The sequence below is a fragment of the Loxodonta africana genome, chromosome 1 (assembly GCF_030014295.1).
Source record: "Loxodonta africana isolate mLoxAfr1 chromosome 1, mLoxAfr1.hap2, whole genome shotgun sequence".
NCBI lineage: Eukaryota > Metazoa > Chordata > Mammalia > Proboscidea > Elephantidae > Loxodonta > Loxodonta africana.
In genome coordinates this window covers 71,660,999-71,681,928 of record NC_087342.1, presented here as the reverse complement: position 1 = coordinate 71,681,928, position 20,930 = coordinate 71,660,999, and the positions used below count along the sequence as shown (strand labels likewise).

Genomic DNA, 20,930 nt, shown 5'->3' with positions numbered 1-20,930 from the left:
TTGTGAGAATAGAATGAATACGGACAAGTTGTTTACAAGAGTGCCGCACATGGAGTGAGCCATGAAAAATACATGCTCCATAGTTTTCTATGGCTGATTTTTTTGGAAGCAGATTGCTACACCTTTCTCCCGAGGTGCTTCTGGGTGAACTCGAACCTCCAGTCTTTCGGTTAGCAGCTGAGAGCATTAACTGTTTGAATCACCCAGGAAATATGTAGGCATTTGATAGTAATTAAAACTCCCACCTTTTTTTTCTTTTTCTAACAGCAATCACACTTTCAAGAATTTATCATAAGGACAAATGCAATTTAGATATTTATTCTGTGAAAGTGATAAGAGCTATGCACAATGATTTACATGCAAAGATGTTTACAGCAGCATTATTTGAAATGGGGAAGAAAGAAGGCTATCTTATGAATAACACGAGAATTTTGGTTTTTTTTTTTTTTTTTAGTGTTTAACATTTAGTGTTAAGTGAAAGAAGCATGTCATGGAACAATACATATGTTGTTGTGTGCTGGCGAGTTGATTTTGACTCATAGAGACTCCCTGCAACAGAGTAGAACTGCCCCATTGGGTTTCCTAGGCTTCAATCTTTACAGGAGCAGGTTTTCCTCCTGCGGAGCAGCTGGTGGGTTCAAACCACCAACCTTTTGGTTAACAGCTGAGCCTTTAATCGTTGCACCACCAGGGATCCTTACAAAATATATAGGAAGGTCCAATTTTCATTAGAAATATTGTGTGTGAGAGCGTTTGTTATAATCATAGAAAAAGCTAGCAAATATGCACTCAATTGCTGGTGAAACAAAATATTTTTAAAGGCCGGAAGCTATTTAAGGAAAAGGGTAAGTAAACAAACCCACAAACTAGAAAAGAATTTTCGAGAAAGCTAGGTTGAAAGCGATATAAGTGATTGAAGCTGCTTACTAAAGGATTTATTGGATTATGAGATGTGATATGATGCAACATTAGATTTAAGAACATTAGATGTAAAGCCGAGCTCCAGATCTGCAGAATGACCCTGGGAAAGTGACTCTTCTCTATGTGTCTTATTTAGTATCTCCCACAGTTCCATGTGGGTCCAAATGAAAAGTCCTTGTACGAAAAGACTGTGAAAATGGCAAAGCCCCATCCAGACACAGCTTCCTGCTGTTGTTCTTGTTACGCAGGCGCATTAAAGACTCTCATTGCTAGTCCACACCTGCTTTTCTTTTCTTGGTGACACTGGGAGAAGATCAAGGTCAGAGATTACTCTCCATCCCTCTAGTCTTTCCATCCCCATTTCTCATCTCTGCTTTCCCTCGAGGTTCCTTTTTCAGTTTCCAGCTAGGGTAACAACACCAGACGCACTCATGTCCCAGCAAGACTCTGTAGTGTTGCATTTGTTTTTTCTCGCCCTCTGCACCACTCAGCGCTGGAGCATCATAAACTATCCCCGACCTTTGTCCAGCCCCGTGGAAGCCTGGGAAAGGAACATCTGCAGCTCTGAGAGCAGGAGATCTGAGAGGCTCGGCCATCACCACCGGTTTGGGCAGGAGTCCTGGGGGAGTTGTCTCTAGAAGTGGCTCCTCAGCCCAAGTCCTGTGCTCTCCCCTGGAGGTTCAACTGAGAGAAAGCAGGTACCTGACGGCCTCAGGGGCAGATGGTTAGAGGGGTTGGGTGATAGAACCAGAGACAGAAGAAAGGCCGGACAGCCCCAGAGAAGGAGGCCTGGGGGAAAGTGAAGATATGGGACCTATCGGACACACTGTAGAAGGAGACATCCCCAGCCTCATAGTCCAAGAAGATCCCCACTCGTCTAGGAGGCTCGCTCAAGGGGAGGAGGGTCCGAGGAGAGGTGAGGGCCTGATACTTGTCAGCATACAGTTCCACAGCCCAGAATCCATTTTGAGGTGACTCTGTGATTCCCCATGTCCTCTGTATATTTTCTTCACAAACCCCAAGCTCCCAGTAAGCCCTGTCTCCCACTTCTACTTCCCAGTAATGTCTCCCCGAAGAGAAGGCTTCGTGGCCCAGAACACAAGGGTCAAGAAAAAATCTCCCAGGTTTTTCGGGCAGATCCTGTCGGGTGTTTTTCCGCTTCACACTTCGGTGATCTTCAGATACAAAGAGTTCGAAGTAGGCAGTGTCTGGATCCAGAGTCACATTAGCTGTGGAAAGAGCAAGAGAGAGCGCCAGGTCAATTCTGGTGTTTCCAGTCTTTGATGACTCATAAAAAGGGAAACAAAAAGCTGTCCCTAACCCCTGAAGTTCCCCCTCTTCCTCCTCAAAACTGCTGGAGTGATAAACACCTCTCCAAATGTGCTCAAAGAAAATGTTCAAGGATCCACTGAGAGAGCTCAGACATTTTTACAAGGAGAAGATACTCTTTGTTTCTGAAATCCAGAGGTCCCAGGTTGCCGGGGGAGCTAATCAGGGATATCACCCCACCACCACCACCATTGTCTCATCTCTCTCAATATTTTGTACAAACCACTCCCCTGTCACTGCAATATTATTTGTTTTATGTCTCTCTCTACTACTAGACTAGGATCCAAGAAATAAAGACTGGTTTTTCATCTTTGCACTCTCACTGTCTAGAAGTCAATCCCTCACTTGGTCCTTAATAAATGTTTGTAGAATGAAGAAATGGGAAAGACCATGTGGGTAGCTGTCAGTCATGCCCTCTTCCAACCTGAAGCACCAGGGGATCATGTGGTACTTGGTAAAGGCTTTACAGCCAACAGTATAGAATCTCTGATCTAATCAATGCCCATTTTTTAGACTTTCCCAGGATCCCATAACTCAACAGAGTTATGTGGGAGAAACATCTGTGTGTTCACCAAGCATTGGTTCCTTTTCCTCCTGGAGACACATCTAGATGACATTCTCCAGCAACCCCTGGGTAACCGGGAGAAATGTTAGCCACTTCCAAGCCTGGCCCATGAGAAACCTCCTACAGGTGAGGCCTTAGAAGGTCTGTGTTGAACAGACAGAAAAATAAGCTCTTATTGTGTTTACCTAATGAGACTTTTGGGTTGTTCGTTACAAGAGTTAGCCCGCCCTAATGAATACAAGCCATAACTAAAACCCAGTTACATGCCCTTTCTGTGAAAAGAAGAAATGGGACAGTTCTATGTGCTAAGTCTCCCTGTGTGGCACAAATGGTACTAACTTAAAGGTTGGCAGTTCAAACTCACCAATGCTGCTGGGAAAGAAAGGCCTGGTGATCTGCTTCTGTTAAGATAACAGCCAAGAAAATCCTATGGAGCAGTTCTACTCTGTAACACATGCGTTTGCCGTGAGTCGGAATTGACTCCACAGCAATGGATTTTTGCTTTTCTTCTGTGCGCTAGATAGATACTGAGAGTTCACCCTTAGACAGCCCTCAAGGAACTCGATCTCGTGTAGGAGATAAGCAAAATAATATCGACTCAAAAAGAAAGTCTATAAGGTTCTGTTAGTTCTTCCTTCTAAAAGTCCTCAAATCCACTTTTGTTCTCCATTTCATTTACCTGCTTCAGAGAATATATTTGATTACTGTCCTCTTTAATAGCCTTACATATACGTACACATGAGTCGATCTCCAAAGCTCAAACTGATTATCTCTTTGGTGGTTCATCTGAAGGCCCATATTATGGAACCAAACCCAGGGCTCCCTGCCTTTCCAGGCAATAAACACAACTGAACACTCATCACATATCTGAGTCTTTATTTACCTGGTTTTTATCAAAGTTCAGCACTCAATTTCATTTTGCCAAATCCACTGGTCATTTGTCAGTTTCCACCTTATTCAAAATCTCAACCACATTTGACAAATTGAACATTTCCTCCTTCTTGGTATATTTTCTTCCCTTGGATTCTGAGACACCACACCCTCCTGGTTTTACTCTTATTCTGCTGGTTACTTTTTCTCAGGCCTCTTTGCCGGATCCTTCTTTTCTCAGCCTCTGAATGTTGGAAGACTCCAGAGTGAGCTTGCATCTCTGCTCTTTTCTCTCTGTATACTCTCCATAAGGAATTTCATCCAATCCTATGAGTTTTCATGCTGCATAAAAAAACTCAAAACCAAACCCAGTGCCATCGAGTCGATTCTGACTCATAGCGACCCTATAGGACAGAGTAGAACTGCCCCAGAGAGTTTCCAAGGAGTGCCTGGTGGATTTGAACTGCTGACCCTTTGGTTAGCAGCTGTAGCACAAAACCACTATGCTACCAGGGTTTCTTTCATGCTACATATGCACATATAACTCCCAAATTTCCAGCTCCAGCATCTTCCAGACACTCCAGACTCATACATCTAATTGCCTACTTGACACCAGCCCAGTACAGAACTCTTAATATTCTCTCAGAAATTCTGTATCATTCATCCAGCTATGTACGCCAAAAATCATAAAAAAAAAAACCATTGCCATCGAGTCAATTCTCACCCACAGCGACCCTATAGGCAGAGTAGAACTGCCCTATAGAGTTTCCAAGGTGGACTCTAACTGCCGACCTTTTGGTTAGCAGCCCTAACAAAGAATCAATCTGCAAGTCCTTTTCAACTTTTCCTTCACAATATATGCTAAACCCACCAACTGCTTTTCACCATCTCCATCAAAGCCACCATGATATCTTGCCTTGGATTCTGCCTTCACATCCTGACTGGCTTCTTTGCTTCTCCTCTTGCCTCCCTACAGTCTCTATCTTCAACAGAGCATCAGTCAAAATGACCTTTTAAAAACATAAATCCGATGATGTCTCTCCCCATTTCAAAAGTTCCCTGTGGTTTCTCATCACACTTAAAATAAATCCAAAGACATTACCATGGCCCAGAAGACCTCCCATGATGTGACTCCAGGTTATGTCTCACACCGCATCTCATCATCTCTTGCCCTACTCACACTGCCCACTCCAGCCACACCAGCTTCCATTCAGTTCCTGAAACACCCTAGATCTTTCTCACCTTGAGATTTTTGGGATCTACCTTTGATCCTGTCTGGAACAGGGAATATCCTGGTCTTTACATGCTGATCCCTTCCCATTCATTGTGTCTTGTCACCTCCTTAGAGCGACCTTCCCTTACCTCCCTCCCCTAGAAATTCTTCCTCCATTCATTCTTCTCTTCCTGCCCCAAGTCAGCTTTCTTCATAGCCTAGCATTACCCATTGCTGTCAAGTTCATTCTGACTTATAGCAATTATAGGACAAACTAGAAATGTCCCATAGGGTTTCTAGGGTGTGGCTGGTGGATTCGAACTGCCAACCTTTTGTTTAGCAGTCCGAACTCTTAACCACTATGCCACCAGGGCTCCACAGCTTAGCATATGAAAGGCATTTAGTAAATATGCATTACATAAATGAGGCTATAACAACAGGGTTTCTTATTGGCCCTCAAATCCATCTTCTACGCTCCTTGCCATTGACCTGCTTCAAATACTGCTTTGTGATTTTGAGGGCCATTGAGAAGGAAGAACTGACAGGATTTGCTAGCTGTTAAGAAAGAGGAGTGAGTCCTGTATGTTTGAAGTTCTTGCTGGGGCATTTGCATAGATAATGGTGCCATTAATACAAATACCAGACAGGAAATGTTGAGAGAATATGAGCTTGGTCTGAGTTGCCTGTGGGACAATCCAAGTAGATAAATTTAGAGGGCAGGTGAACTTGGACCTTGGGAAAGAAATCTTGAGGTAGGAATCTGAGAAGTTTTAAGAGGCATGTTTAGAGTAAGATATGAGCCAAGGAACCCCTGTAAACATTCACATTTAGGGGGCAGGCAAGGAAGAAAAGTCAGCATTCCTTGAGTCAGAATTATCAGTTGTGTGACCTTGAGCAAGTTACTTGAAATTTCTGGGTCTTCTTCTTTATGTTGAAGGAGCCCTGACGGTTAAAATGATCGAGTGCTAATTGAAAAGTTTGTGGTTGGAAACCACTAGCGGCACTGTGGGAGCAAGATGTGCGTGTCTGCTTCTGTAGAGATTTATAGCCTTGGAAACCCTCTGGGGTCACTATGAGTAGGAGTCAAATTGATGGCAGTAGGGTTTTTGGTGGTTCTTTATGCTGATTGTAAGAGTAAGGGATTGGAATGGGTCTATTCCAACCCCAAATCATACAGTCAGGGGAGGGGCATAGGCTAGTGGTTAACAGTACAGGCGGTGGGACCAGACTCCTGGACTTGTATCCCAGTGCCACCACCTCCTGGATATGTGATTTGGAGAAAGGTTTTCCTTTTGTTTGCGGATTAATGCCCTCCATTGTAAATGGACATAATAATACCACCTACCTTCTTGGCTGTTGGGAGGACCATTAATGGTAGAATCCTTGTAAAGCATTCAGACCTGTGGTTGGTGCACGGTAATAGGTGCTTAATAAATGTTAGCTATTTCGAGCCCTGGTGGCACAGTGGTTAAGAGCTCAGCTGTTAACCAAAAGATAGGCAGTTTGAATCCACCAGCCACTTCTTGGAAACCCTGTGGGGCAGTTCTATTCTGTCCTATAGGGTTGTTATGAGTCCGGAATTGACTTGATGGCAATGGGTTTTACTTAAAAGATAATTTACAAGATTTTATTTATCCTTCCTTTCTAGGGTCCTCCACAGGGAGCCAATTACGAGGTGGTACCTCTGCTCTGAGGGGAGCTTAGGTGGTTAGAGTCACCAGGTCTTCTCTAATATGCATAAAACCCACTCAAGACTGAGTGTTATTTGAATGGAAGCTATCTAGTTCCACTCTTAGCCTATGGTACACAAAATATTGAGGAGTGGGTGGGGGGGAACAAGAAAGAAAGTGAGTAGGGAGGACTTTAAAAAAAAAAAAAAAGGCCTAAATTACTAAAAAGGAAAAAGATGCAAGCACTGAATTAGGATTGGGGCAGTACTTGGTCTGAATGCTCCACAGATCTTCCCTGGGCCTCCATTCATGGCCTGCCTGCCAGGGCACTACACGGAACTTGAAGATGGAGAAAGACCAATAAGAACTTTCCTTATGGCGGCTTATACCTGAGACCTTATGACTCAGATGGCCACTCACCAGCATAGGAGCGAGCTTTTTTCCAATCTGTAATAGAAAAAACAAAGGTGAGTGCTCCCTGGGAGGAGCTACAAATTTCTCATCCTTTCTGTGCTCTGGCTGACTTTCCTTCCCCTCCTTGGTGCCCTCTTTACTCATCTCTGATACTTGTCTGGTTGCCCCTCCCCACACTCTTCACCAGGATAGTGTCCAGGGAGGGGGAGACCAGAGAAAACGGGCTCTTCTGTTTACCATTCTTTGTTCCTAAGCATGATCTCAGACTCCGCTGGGAGCTCTTTATCCATCCGTTTTCATTCCTCAAACTGGATGGCTTCTGTGTCTCAACAGATGGAGGTACCACCATATGCAAACACATGCAAAGGCTGCCGCCACATGGGACACAGCTCTGAAAGCCGGACACAATGACTCTGGGTTTCCCCTCCCTTTCCCTCTGGTCATAGCATGCTCACTCCCTTAGTCAGGGATTTGATCCTGTCTTCTCCTACATCTTTTCTAAGACCTGCTGCAGTGTTCTACATGTAATATGTGTGGCCAACTGCCTGGGAATCTGCCTCTTTTACCTAGTTAGCCTCAGCAGGAGGCGTCCATTTCTCCTGATTGTTATGTCACCTCCTGCTGCCATTAGGGACTCCTGGGAACATACTATTTCTTTATGGTTTTTACCTGGGAAGTTTCTAGTATGTCCCAGGCACTATGGCTTACAGTGTGCTGGCTCATCACTCTCCTCTCTGTCTCCATATGTTTTTATCCATGACTCACTAGCTAAGGGGCCCAGAACAGGTTAACTAACTGCTCAATGTCCCTGTTTCTTCATCTGTAGGGTGGAGATGAGACTAGCACTCACTCCATAAGTTATCTGGGTAGAACATGGAATGGCATCTATGCTTATCAACCCTCAATGAATGCCATTGTCCTCCATTATGAAAGGTTTGATTATGATCTCTGCATTTATGACTCACAAATCAGGTGATAACACCTTCGTCAGGTGTCGGCAGTAGCGTTGGAGTTTTAACCCAAAGGCGAAGGGTTGTTGCTGTCCTTTCCAACTCGAGCAACCCTATCTGAAAAGTTTGGCATGAGAATATGTGTACACTGGAAATAGAAGCGGAGCAGGTGGTGTGGTGGGAAGGGAAGGGAGACAGGGGCGCCACTCACATTGCATTCTATGGAGTGGTGTCCCTGGAATTGCACAATGTAACTGTCCTTATTGGGGCCCAGGTAGTGGGAGGCAGGAAGACTACATGAAAGGCTATTGCATCATCCCAGGTAAGAAATGATCCGGGCTTAAAGCAAGGCTCTAGCCTTGCTGGTGAAGAAGGGAATTGGCTTGGTTATTACTAAAAATAATGGCGAATACTTATATAGAACCTACTATGTTTTTTTTTTTTTTATGTGCTTGGCATTGTGCTTAATGTTTTACATGCATTGGCACGGCACTCACAACACAGGAGGTAGTATTCTTGTTTCCCCATTTTACAGATAAGGAAACTGAGTTCCAAAGACCTCACCCAAGGTCACACAAATGGTTACTGGCTGAGTTGGGACTGGTGCCAAGGCAGTCTGACTCCAGAGCCTGTGTTCTAACCACTAAGCTAGGCTACTTTAAAATAAATAGAAATAGCAGGCCTTGGCTATTGGTCAGATGTGGTGGGTAAGAGAGAGAGAGGAGACGAAGATGATTGTTAGGTGATGTCATTCACTCAGATAAAGAGGGAGAACAGGGTTGGTGGGATTTCAGTTTTGGATGCATTGATTGTGAGATGCCCCTGAGGTCTCTAAAGGGAGGCATCCAGTGGGCACTGGATTCAGAGTGTGGGCTGGAATAGAGACAGAAATCCAAGGCTGGGGGATAGGGAAGCTTATAGGGTAGAGCTCTGAAAGTGGATTGGATCCTGCAGGGAAAGCATGTGGTGTGAGAAGAAAACCAGGACTAAAACCTGACAAATACCAGCAGGTAGGGGGCAAATAGATCAAGGATTCAGAGAAAGAGTTCCCCAGGAGTAAGAAAAGAACCAAGAGAGGGCTGTAGGAACTGTGAAGGAAGATGCCAATATATAGAGGAAGGCTTACTCAGGGAGGTCCATGAAGAAAGGACAGAGAGGTATATGCTGGATTTAGGGACTGGAGGCCATTAGTGACTGGCAGAAACAATTTTTATGGTGTAGTAGAAGCTGTGGTCAGGCATCATGGGGCTGAGGTCTGGATGGCAGACTAGGGAATAGAGGCCATATGTGTTTCTCTTTTCTGAGACTTAGTTTGTACGGAAGTAGAGACCTAGAGGGAATGGAGGATATTGTCCAGGCAATGGGGGAAGAGAAGGCTGGTTAAGATGGGAGAAGCTTGAACTTGTTTGTAGGATGTGGTGGACAGACTCTAGAGCGGTCTTCCCCTTGATATCCCCTCTCAAGGTGTAGGAGATTATATTCTTGCCCCCTTACAGCTTAGTCTCAGCCCAGCATCTGAAATAGCTTCTTAAAACCTGTCAAATCCAGTCCCTGCTGTGCTCAAAACCTTCCAGTGGTTCCCCTCTCAGAGCCAAGCTGACATCAGCATGGTGACTCTCAAGACCTTCCAGACCCCTCTGCTACCATCCCTTCCTCCTCTCCCTGTCACTCACCATGGTCCAGCCACATGAGCCCCTGCTACTCTTCAAACATGCCGTGAGTACTTCTGCCTCTGGGCTTTGCGTTCTCTCTACGTGAAACGATTCCCCCAGTTCTTCCTGTGGCTTGCTCCCCCAATTCATCACCACCCTATTTAAAACTGTAACTTTCTTCCTTACTCTGATTTATTTATCTCCTGAACATGTGACATGCCATATTTTACTTCCTTATTTTGTTTTCTGCCTGCCTTCCACCACGAGAAGTTTCTTTGGACAGGGAGGGAGACTTTCTGTTTTGTTCAATTCTGCGTCCCTAGTGCCTAAAACAGTGACTGACACATAGTTGGTGCTCATCGACCCTTGTTGAATGAATGGGTGGACTGAACAGAGAAGCCCCAGGGGAAGCTGCAGAGTGTTGAGTCAAGGATGAGTGTGAAGAATTCGCCTCAGACAGGAGAAAAGACACCTACCCCACTGAAACCAAAGGTAAGGAAGTTCAGGTACAGGTAGTAGGACAGGAAGTTTGGGATCACCCCATTTGATTTGGGACCTGCGGTGGGAGGTTGAGTAGCCACCTAAGATGTGGGAAAAGGATGTGGTGATAAGAATAAATTCTGAAGTTCACTGGTAACTGCTGTGTGCTCCCTCCTGTACCAGATGCTCTCTACATCTTATTTCCTAACATCTGCTCCGAGCAGTAGGCATGATTAGCTCAACTTCTAGAAGAGAAAAATAGCAATTCAGAGATGTTAAGCTGTCCCAGTTTGTTTGCATTAGTAGAATAAACAGAGGTTAACCAGGTGTGTTGACCAATCAGAGGAATGGGCCCAGAAGCATGAAACCACATGATGCATTTGGAGCACTGTGGGTGGTGTGGTCAGGCCAGTATGGGGCATTGCATGTCAGGATTGTCCAAAGATGCAGTAGAATTAGAGCACTGAGTCCTTGGGGTAACGTGCCCAGAATTCAGATAGCTTTCAGGGAAGTTGGCCACTGTTCCTTGAGTTACGTAAAAAACTTGTTTAGACAAAAAATAATTTCCAGAATACATCTGTCATGGATTGAATTGTGTCCCCCCAAAATATATGTCAACTTAGCTAGGCCATGATTCCCAGTATTGTGTGGTTGTCCTCCATTTTGTGATTGTAATTTTATGTTAAAGAGGATTAGGGTGGAATTGTAATACCCTTGCTGAGGTCGCATCCTTGATCTAATGTAAAGGGAGTTTCCCTGGCGCGTGGCCTGCATCATCTTTTATCTCACAGAAGATAAAAGCAAAAGGAAACGAGTAGAGAGTGGGGTCCTCATACCACCAAGAAAGCAGTGCAGGGAGCAGAGCACGTCCTTTTGACCCGAGGTCACAGTGCGGAGAAGCTCCTAGTCCGGGGAGAAGATTGATGAGAAGGCCAACAGAGACAGAAAGCCCTCCCCTGGAGCTGACACCCTGAATTTGGACTTGTAACCTACTAGACTGTGAGAGAATAAATTTCTGTTTGTTAAAGCCATCCACTTGTGGTATTTCTGTAATAGCAACACTAGATGACTAAGACAACATCTTAAATATATCCTCAACCCCCTGAGGGGGATGAAAGGCAGTTTGAGATATGCAGCATAAAAAGTTGAAAACCCGGACTCATTGCTTTGGGGACACTAAGCTTTTGTTAAGGGTGATGAAAAAATTTGGAAATGGATAATGGTGATAGTAGAACAGCACAATCAACATAATTAATGTCACTAAATTGTACATGTGAAGAATGCTGAAATGGCAAATATATATATTTACCACAATTAAAAAAATCATTTAAAAATATTTTAAAATCTAATACAGAGCTCGTTTGTCACAAAACAATTAGCTTGGAAACTGGAACCATTCTAGGATTTTAATGTTTGTTTTAATTTTTTTAATTTAATATTTAAGATACTAAACTAAAAGTCTTAAAGGAAAAAGGGTAGCAATAGATCTTGGGGAAAAGTAAGAAGAAGGCCAAGAGGTAGGGCAGTTTGTGGGTGACTGTTGTTCGGAGAAGGGACATGATAAACTGAGTCCCAGAAATTGATGATAAAAGAAGAAATGAAAAACTAGGGAAGTGGTCCATGACTGAGAAGTCCCTGTCAGGCAAAGTGGTGCAAAGGGCTTGCCCACTGAGGCGTAGAAGAGAAAGGCATCATCTGCCTGGGTCAGAGGTGCCACCATTAACAAAGCAAAGGAATACAGGAGGAGGAGCAGGTTGGTGGAAAAGGATATGGAGTTCAGCCTTGGACACAAGTTTGAAGAACCTCTGGGGCACCCATGAGGTGATAGCCGGGGTTATTGGGATATATGGGTTAAAACTCCAAATTGTGTAAGGGTGAGCAAGGCCTCAGGGAAAAGAATCAAAATAAAATTTTTTTTTTTTTTTTTAAGGGACCTATTAAATGATGCAGGTAAAATCTTAAATCTAAAGGAAAAAAAAAGTTCAGCTTACGTACCATCCACTTTCTGGGCTTTTCTCCAGTCTGTGGCAGAACAAAGAAACTTCATGAGATAACTGGCATGTGAGAGGGCCTCAAATCATACACAGAGGACAGGGAAGCACAGAACTTACTGAGCTCTCTTTGGAGTTTCTCTGCAAAAGGACAAGAAATTAATCAGTATAAGGTTGCTCTAAGGCCACTATGAGTTGGAATCGACTCAGTGGCAATGGATTTGGGTTTTGTTGTTGTTGTTCGCATCAGAGAAGCCAGGTCTATTTGGTGAGGGGCCCTTTGGGAAACCTCCTTCCTGGGGAGTGTATGCAATGAGACCTGTGAGCTGTCACACAACCGAAAACTCTAGGTCACAGTCAGGGCTACAGCTGGGGCAAATGAAATGGAATAGGGTTGGGGTTATCTAGTGAGGAAGGATTGCATTAAAAACCTCAATGAAAAAACCTCTTGATCCTCTTCATCTCTGACTAATCCCATTTCCCATAATCTTTGGGGCTCACTACCTCGGACTTCACAGTAATTTACCTTTGATCTGGCATTCTCGTTGTTTCTCCCAGTGAAGTTTCCAGATGAAGCTGAGAGCACCCATCAGAAGAAGCCCCAGGAGAAACAAGAGTGAAGTTTGAGCTGCTGCCCAAGGAAAGTCCTTCAGGAGGAGAAAGCCCGAGCAGGAATTGCTGAGCATTATTCCTGTAGAGAAAAAACAGGGAAAGTCCAATGGCTATGGAGTGCTGGAGCCATGCAGAGTCCCAGAGAGTGGGAGTGCTGCTCTAACAAATACCTAAAAATGTGGAAGTGGCTTTGGAATTGGGTAATGGGTAGCAGCTGGAAGAGTTTTGAGGTGCCTGATAGTAATGAAACACGTTGCTCAGCCATATCTTGAACAGAATCTGCACCATTTTTCCTTTCGCTAGCCTGTCTCTGTCTCCAAATATGATTTTGCTGTTAACTCCCCTAAAAGTTAAATATTAACTAGTATTTCCCCTAGGACTGTGAAAAACAAGCCATAGCAATCTAAGCCTGTCAAACAGGATGAAGGATGGCGCCAGCCACCCCCTGGGCTGATGGGATAATGGCAAGAAAAGATCGACATGTTTGAAATACGGCCATCGACCATTGAAACCAAACAGAGAGAATGCACATTCCCCAAGTTCCTAAAACCTATGTCTTCTTTTCACTTTAAAACCCTAGCTGACCTGCAGTTCCTGGAGACAGACAGCTTTAGGAGATCATTCCCCTCTGTCTCCATATACCCACTGCTATCGAGTCGATTCCGACTCATAGCGACCCTATAGGACAGAATAGAACTGCCCCGTAGAGTTTCCAAGGAGCTCCTGGCGGATTTGAACTGCCAACCATTTGGTGAGCAGCTGTACCACTTAACCACTGCGCCACCAGGGTTTCCCTACACCGGTGTATATAATACAGCTCTTGCTACCCACCTCACTCCTGTCTCAAGAATTGGTTGTTTGCGGCAGGCGGCTCTAACTCACAAAATTGCGGTGACAGTAAAAACCCAGATTCCCTCAGGACCCCTCAAGATCTCTGGTCCAGTCTAATCCAGGGGCCCTAGCTAGACAGTGACTTAACTTTGCCCCATCCTTTCCCACAGAATGGTTGGAAAACGAAGAAACCTTGAGAGTCACCACTAAAAACAAAACAAAAACTCAGGATTAAATTGAAAAGTCACGAATCACTCCTGGAATACAAGACTGAAATTGCGATGCTGAGGATTGGGTAGAAATCGTTCCTTTTCCTTCCGACTCATGAGAAGAGAAGCCTTCCACTAAGAATCACCTTGAGCAGAGGAGAACCTCAAGTTACACTTAACGGTTGAGTGAAGTATTTTTGGTAGGGAAGGGGACTGTGGTAGAAATTAGAAGCCCTGGGTACTAGTCCCATCTCCACAGTTTATCTCTACATGTGGTTTCAGCCAAATCCATCTTTCTGTCTTGGTTTCTTTTCTATAAAATGGATACCCATTGCCGTCGAGTCGATTTTGACTCAGAGGGACCCTACAGGACAGAGTAGAACTCCCCCATAGGGTTTCCAAGAAGCGGCTGGGGGATTGGAACTGCCGACCTTTTGTTTGGCAGCTGCTTTCTTAACTACTGCTTCACCAGGTTCGGTAATAGTACCTGTCCTACTGACACTGCCAGATCAAGTAAAACTATGGAAAGAGAATATGAAAATCTATACTGAACTTTCATGCCTGTGTTTCTTTTTTTAATTTATTTTTTTAGTACCCAGTCCATGCTAGTCATTTAATAAGTACCCAATAACTACTATTGAGTTGAAAAAAATGAGGATGTAATTTCCTTATTTTTCCTGTAGGGAAAAAAGAAAAAAATTCCGCGTGAATAGAAGTCTTTTTCAAAGGGGTTTTGCAAATTCAGTGAACCGTCATTTGCAAAGAAAAAGTTAACAAAATGGAAACTACTCACACAGCTAAAACAGGGGATCTCCCTTGGGTCATAAATTTAACAACCCAGGGCCAATGCACTACCCCATAAGCAAATTTCCTCCCAACATTTATTTCCTGCCAAACATTATGGTTGTGAGGATTAAAATAACAGTAGCCGTGCATAATCAGAGTCCAGAAATCAGCTATTATCTTCCTAATGCAGTGGCAATTTTTATTAATAAGTTAGTTTTCGTCAATTTTTCCTGAAACTTAAACACCATACTTTTTGTTTGCTTAGTCATTATCTTCTACAGCAACCTACACAGGCCTTCCTCATTTGTTTTATTTCTGTCCTTCCTCCATAAAACTTAACCCCAGGTTGTCTATTGTTCTGGGTCATTCCCTAGCTATTTCATAGAATAGCCTTAACTTCCTCAAAGACTGGTGATGGCTTTAGGGTAAAAACTGTGTATGTCCTAATAAAGGATAATTTTCCCCAAAAGAAAAAGATGTAAAAATAACATGTGCCAAAGAATTTATTTAACTCATAAATAAAAGAGGAAACCAGTAAGGATGTTAAATCTGGTTTAAACAAGGATATGATTTACAGAAACTTATATTCTCTGATATATAGAAACTTCTGATTTACAGAAACTTATATTCTTTATCAGATAGTAATCACTTGCATTGTCATGATCAAAAATCATTTGCATTACCATCACTGTTCATAGGTTAATATCTACCTTTACAGAACTGTAAAATAGCCTAGAAATAAGGGCACACGGCTATGGCATCAGATATACCCAACATGAGATGTCCCCTAGGCCATGCAAGTAAGTATCCCATTGAAAAGACACCCAGTCATCTCTGTGGGCCATTTTAAAGCCTCACAATTTTTCCTAACAATTCTTATATCTTTTCTTTCTCCTCCAGCCTTGCGCACAAAGCAGGCAGTGGTAATTCACACCAAGGCAGCACATATTAGATAAGATATTAAGCAGATGAATAGACCGTTTCTCCAGAAATTCTACCTACGTAGTGCTTATAAAAGCCCAAAAAGATTTCCAGAAATGATTCAGACCATCTGCAAAGGGCTTAAGATGAAGAGAGAGAACTACACACAGGTATGCCCCTCGCCTTTTTAAACAGCATCCTCACCTGCCTCCTCCTGTCCGGCAGTGGCATCGGTGAAGTCACATCTTTGTAAAAACAGTGAGAACTCAGAGGGTCTGGCTTGGCATCCCCGTGTTGTGGTGTAAGCCTCCCCCGTGTGGCGCTGATGAGCCCCATCCTTGTCGGAGTACATGACCCCTGAAGAGGACTGTGCTGGGAGATATTGCTTCTTCCGGTGCTCGGTGCTGGCCTTGGGGGAGAGTAGACTAGCTCGATGTTCTCCTTTGGCCAGAAAATCAGTCACCTCAGGAGATCATTCATTGCCAGTTGGGCTGGTTAACGAGTAAGATAGAAGAGGTGGGCACAGGTATGAGTGAAGGAGGGACATTGGGATAACCTAAGGATGGGTCACACCTGTCCATGACAAGTCAGGGAGAGTCCAGGGGTGGTCTGAGTCCCTGTTTTATTTTTGTCCATAGAGCTTTTCACATTATAATTAACTTGTATTTTTCTTCATTATCTCTCTCCCTGCTGTAGAATGTAAGCTCCACAGGGGCAGACATTTGTGTCTATTTTGACATCTGCTGAATCCCCAGTGCTTAACACAGAAGGTAGTAGGATTGCCAGATTAAATACCAAAAAAAAAAAAAAAAAAAACCCCGTTGTCACTGAGTCAATTCCAACTCATGGCAACCCCATGTGTTACAGAGTACACCTGCTTCGTAGGAGTTCTGTTTGTTTGTTCGTTCTCTTGGCTATAATCTTTACAGAAGCAGACCATCAGGCCCTTCTTTCTTGGCACCGCTGAGTGGGTTCAGACTGCCAGCCTTTAGGTTAGTAGTCGAGTGTAAACTGTTTAAGCCACCCAGAGTCCTAGATTAAATACATTGCATTTTTATTTGCAAGATCTGCCAACTCTAAACATAGAGGACTCTCAATTAGTATGAGTGGAATGAATGAATATTGTTTTCGACTCGGAGTTTGATTTGGGAAATAGACAAGCCAGGCAAGGCGGCTGGGAAATTTGCCTTTGCCATGCCTGCCGTGAACAGAAAAGCTGTTGCAGATGAAAGAGGAGACAATGATCATAGGTTCAGGAGGAGGCAGACTGGGCAGTGGGCAGGGGAGTTTGGGAGACAAGAGAGACCCAAGGAAGTCTGCTCAGCAGAGATCCTCAAACAATAGACGCTTCTGCTGCCATCACTGCCATTCACTTGCCTAAAACATGCTGTCCCAGTGCTATTCTCTATTTTCCTCATTTTCTGAAATAAACACATATTACTTTTAAATTCAGAAAACCCATAATCACGAATGATTATTTTAAAGATCAGTACCTGATCCAAGGACAAAACCCAGCCACTGGGTTGCCATGGGCAAGTCACTTCCTCCCCCTGAGCATCAAGGTTTCATTTATAAATAAGGTGGTCAGACCACAATGATTTCTGTAGTTCCCAGTAGTGTTGGGGAAGCTTTTTCTTTTTTAAATCCTAATATGTTCTATAGAATAGAGTTTGTATATATGATACCACATTATGGTGACTTGTAAACTTCTTCCCCTCTGCTGTAGTTGCCACAGAATGTGGGGGCGGCTATAAGGCATGACAAACTGCAACAACGTCTATCAGGTCACTACCCTCTGACAATCATCAGTCCACTAAGAAACATGGATTAAATATGCCCAGCATTTTCCTCTGTGTAGTTGTCAGCAAATAAGCGAAAAAAACATATGATGACTATTCACCCTGGGTCTGCCACGTTATTCCAAATATGCACACTGAACTATGACCAGTAGCCCCCAGATGTGTTAAGCCCCATAATGGAGTTATCTATCACAAAGTATCATGACAATCTTCTCACTTTTTGGCTTGAAAGTTGCACCCCTCTCCAGTCTTCCCAGACCTCCTTTCTCTGCCCCTCCCCTCTTTAAAAAAATCTGAAGAGCTTTTTTGGATTTGCTAGAAACTGCTACTGCCTTGGAAAAAGAATATTGTCAGAATCTCCAAGGAGATGCTAAGGGTCTCATCTCAGATCTGATGCTAACTGTGTGATCTGGAGCTAGTCCCTTAAACCGATTGGGCTTCAGTTTCATCTTAGACTGAGGGGTTGGACTTCACTAGATCATCTCTAAGGTCCCTGCTATTTCTGACTCTTTGATTCTATGGTTCTTCCTCTGCTCTTCCTTCCACGTTGGTTTGGGAGACAAGGGGACCTGGGTTCAGCTTAGAAGCAGAGATCCCTGTGTATTTGCTCTGAGCAGCCAGACACCGAGCTAAGCACAGACATTGGGTGGGGGAGTAAAAAGAAGGTAAGACAGAACCCTTGTCCTCAAGGGGCTCTCTGACCTCATACCCGCATCCTCCCACATCCTTCACCATACTCACTTGGCAGTCTCCCCAAATCCCATTCACAGACCATCACGTTTCTCTGATCTTCGGTTTGTCTGGGTCTTTGAATCACCTGCGATTCAGACACGGGAATAGGCCAGGGCTTCAGTCAGGACTCTTCATTGTCTCCTCCTCCTCCTCACACTGGAATCCAGTCAGAAAGAGGGGCAGTGCTCAGGGCTGGAGCTGTGCATTACCATTGGCAGGGCTCCCCTGAGGACTTCATGTAGATTTGTGTCTGGTCAAGACGCCACACCCCTACCCCTGTCCCCCCAGGCTGCACAGACAGATGTAGACAGAGATGAACTCTGTACTCTGCAGCCCTTTACCCTACACTTATGATGTAATATTGAGGATTCCAGGGAAAGAAGCCAAGTCTAGAGATCAGCCCACACAGACCAGGGTTGGTCAGCCCCACTGCATCATTACCAGCCTGGCACTCACACCACCTGGCGTGAGGTCTTTGAGCTCAGAGGATCTGTTGGCAATTCCTGTGTGCTTGGGAATAGGCAGGTGATGTAGCTGGGTGTCCTAGCAGAACAAGTTGGAGAAAAACAACTTTGTATTACAAAATAAGATAAAAAACACAATGCAGAATACATCTGTTAAACACGTTTTACTTCTTTGGTCCTACAGGGATTTGCAGGAAAGTGAGGGGCAATAGGATCAGAGAGCAGTAGCTAGGGAGGAAGGTGTATTAGTTTTCCAGGCTACTATAACAATCACAAACTGAGTGGCTTATAAGAAAATAAATGTATTGTCTCACAGTTCTGGAAGTTAGAAGGCCAAATCAGAGCATCAGTTGTCTTGATTCCTTCTCGGGGCTTGTTAAGGATTGATTTGTGTTCCCCAAAAATATGTGTTGAAATCTTAACCCCTCAACCTGTAAATTGGACCCTTTTTGGAAGTAGGGGTTTTCTTTTGTTATGTTAATGAGGTCATATCAGAGTAGGATGGGTCCTAAACCTAATCACTTCTGAGCTGTAAAAAGAGCGGACACAGGCACACACCCAGGGGAAAGATGCCATATGAAGACAGACAACATGACAGATACATCTACGAGCCCAGAGCTCCAAGGATTGCCAGTTACTAGAAGCTTAAGTAGACGTAGAAGGACCTCCCCCTAGATCAAGGCTCTGAATTTGGATTTCTAGCCTCCTGAACTGTTGGAAAGTAAATTTCTGTTCTTTAAGGTCACCCCATTTGTGGCATTTTTTATTACGGCAGCACTAGGTAATTAAGACACTCCATAAGCCTCCTCTACCAAATGAGTTTAATTGTAGCGTTGGCTTCGAGGGAAAGTTGTGAAGATGGAACAAGGGGATGCGTTTGTGCCTTTGCAGTAGCACCTGATAAAAAGTGTTCAATAAATATTAGCTATTGCTCTAATAACTCTTACCCTAATTCACCCAGCAATATGGTTATTTATTAACATCTAGCTCTCCCTCTAAATGGCAAATCCTCTAAGGGAGATATCTGTGCAGGTTTTTCTTTATTTGCACTTCTTACCCCTCCCTCCCATCCAAGAGTCTCCAGTATGCTCTGTGTCCCAGAGGCTGACCTCTGAGCACCGTGTCAGCAGCCTTTACAATCTGGCTTCTGGTGGGAATCTATCAAGGAGAGACAACAGCAGAAGATCAAAGGGTGAAAAGACAGAGACATCAAGGTGTCTATGGCCACCTTCCTACTCTAGAGACCACAGCTTCTGTTGGGACCCTCTACTACAGATTTCTTCTACTTTGAAAGCACTCTCCCTTTGCTCCTTCAGGTCCACTGGTGATGGTACCAGTTGTAGCTCCAAGACACAACATCATCCCTTGACCCACTGCCATCAAGTCGATTCCGACCCATAGAGACTCTAGAGGACAGAGTAGAACTGCCACTTAGGGTTTCCAAGGAGTGGCTGGTGGATTCAAACTGCCGACCTTTCAGTTAGCAGCCAAACTCTTAATCTCTATGCCACCAGGGCTCCAAACCTTCCCTCAGACCTTTGCAAATGGTCCCTCCTTTAAACTCTCCTTAATCACCTTTCTGGGCTGTGCACCCTTTCCTGCCTGGACTGTGACTGATATGGTGCTTTACTTCACTCACTCATTCATCTCAAATGTCTTCTTGCCCATGAAGTCTTCCTTGATCCCTCTCACCAGAAATAATCTTTCCTTCCTATGACAGGAGAGGGGACCCAGAGTTCCACCAGCTTTGTCAACTCAGCCTTTCTACAACCTAGGCTTTCTTAGAAGGCACAATATCACTCATCTAGTCTAGTTTCCCTCTCTTTCTCCCTATCGTTTTGCAGATGGCAATCAAGTCTAGGGTACTTTAATTGACTTACCCAAGCTCACTGCTAGTGGGTCTCCTAACTTTTAGCCTGATGATCTTTCCTCTGCCCTGGGCCATTCCTGCTTAACTGAGTACCAGACCTGGTTCCAGTTATTTGGATGTAGGAATTGGCAGTTGTTGCCTTTGCATTCAGCCACAGAAGCTCCCTGTCCAAAGGGTCTGTCATGGGTTGAATTGTATGCCCCCAAAATATGTGTCAGCTTGGTTAGGCCATGATTTCCAGTATTGTGTTGTTGTCCTCCATTTTGTGATTGTAATTTTGTCATAGAAGATTAGGGTGGGATTGTAACACCCTTATCCAGGTCACAGCCCTGATCCAATATAAAGAGAGTTTCCCTGGAGTGTGGCTTGCACTATCTTTCTTCTTCCAAGAGATAAAAAGGAAAGGGAAGCAAGCAGAGAGGGGGGAACTCATGCCATCAAGAAAGCAGTGCCAGGAGCAGAGTGTGTCATTTGGACCTAGGGTCTCTACACAGAGAAGCTCCTCAACCAGGGAAAGATTGAGGACAAGGACCTCCCTCCAGAGCCGACAGAAAGAGAAAGCCTTTCCCTAGAACTGAAGCCCTGAATTTGGACTTTTAGCCTACTTTACTGTGAGGAAATAAATTTCTCTTTGTTAAAACCATCCACTTG

At 44.1% G+C, this 20,930-nt stretch overlaps 1 protein-coding gene across 1 annotated transcript; it reads right to left on the bottom strand.

Moving 5' to 3' along the window:
* Positions 1–14: 14 nt before the first annotated feature.
* On the bottom strand, positions 15–9,956 carry LOC111752367 (butyrophilin subfamily 1 member A1-like). Its single transcript, XM_023555690.2, has 3 exons — positions 9,606–9,956; positions 6,989–7,015; positions 15–2,150 (listed from the first exon to the last, which is right to left on the bottom strand). The coding sequence occupies exons 1-3, from the start codon at positions 9,619–9,621 to the stop codon at positions 1,633–1,635; spliced, it is 561 nt and encodes a 186-aa protein (XP_023411458.2). The 5' UTR covers positions 9,622–9,956; the 3' UTR covers positions 15–1,632.
* Between the last annotated feature and the right edge of the window lie 10,974 nt (positions 9,957–20,930).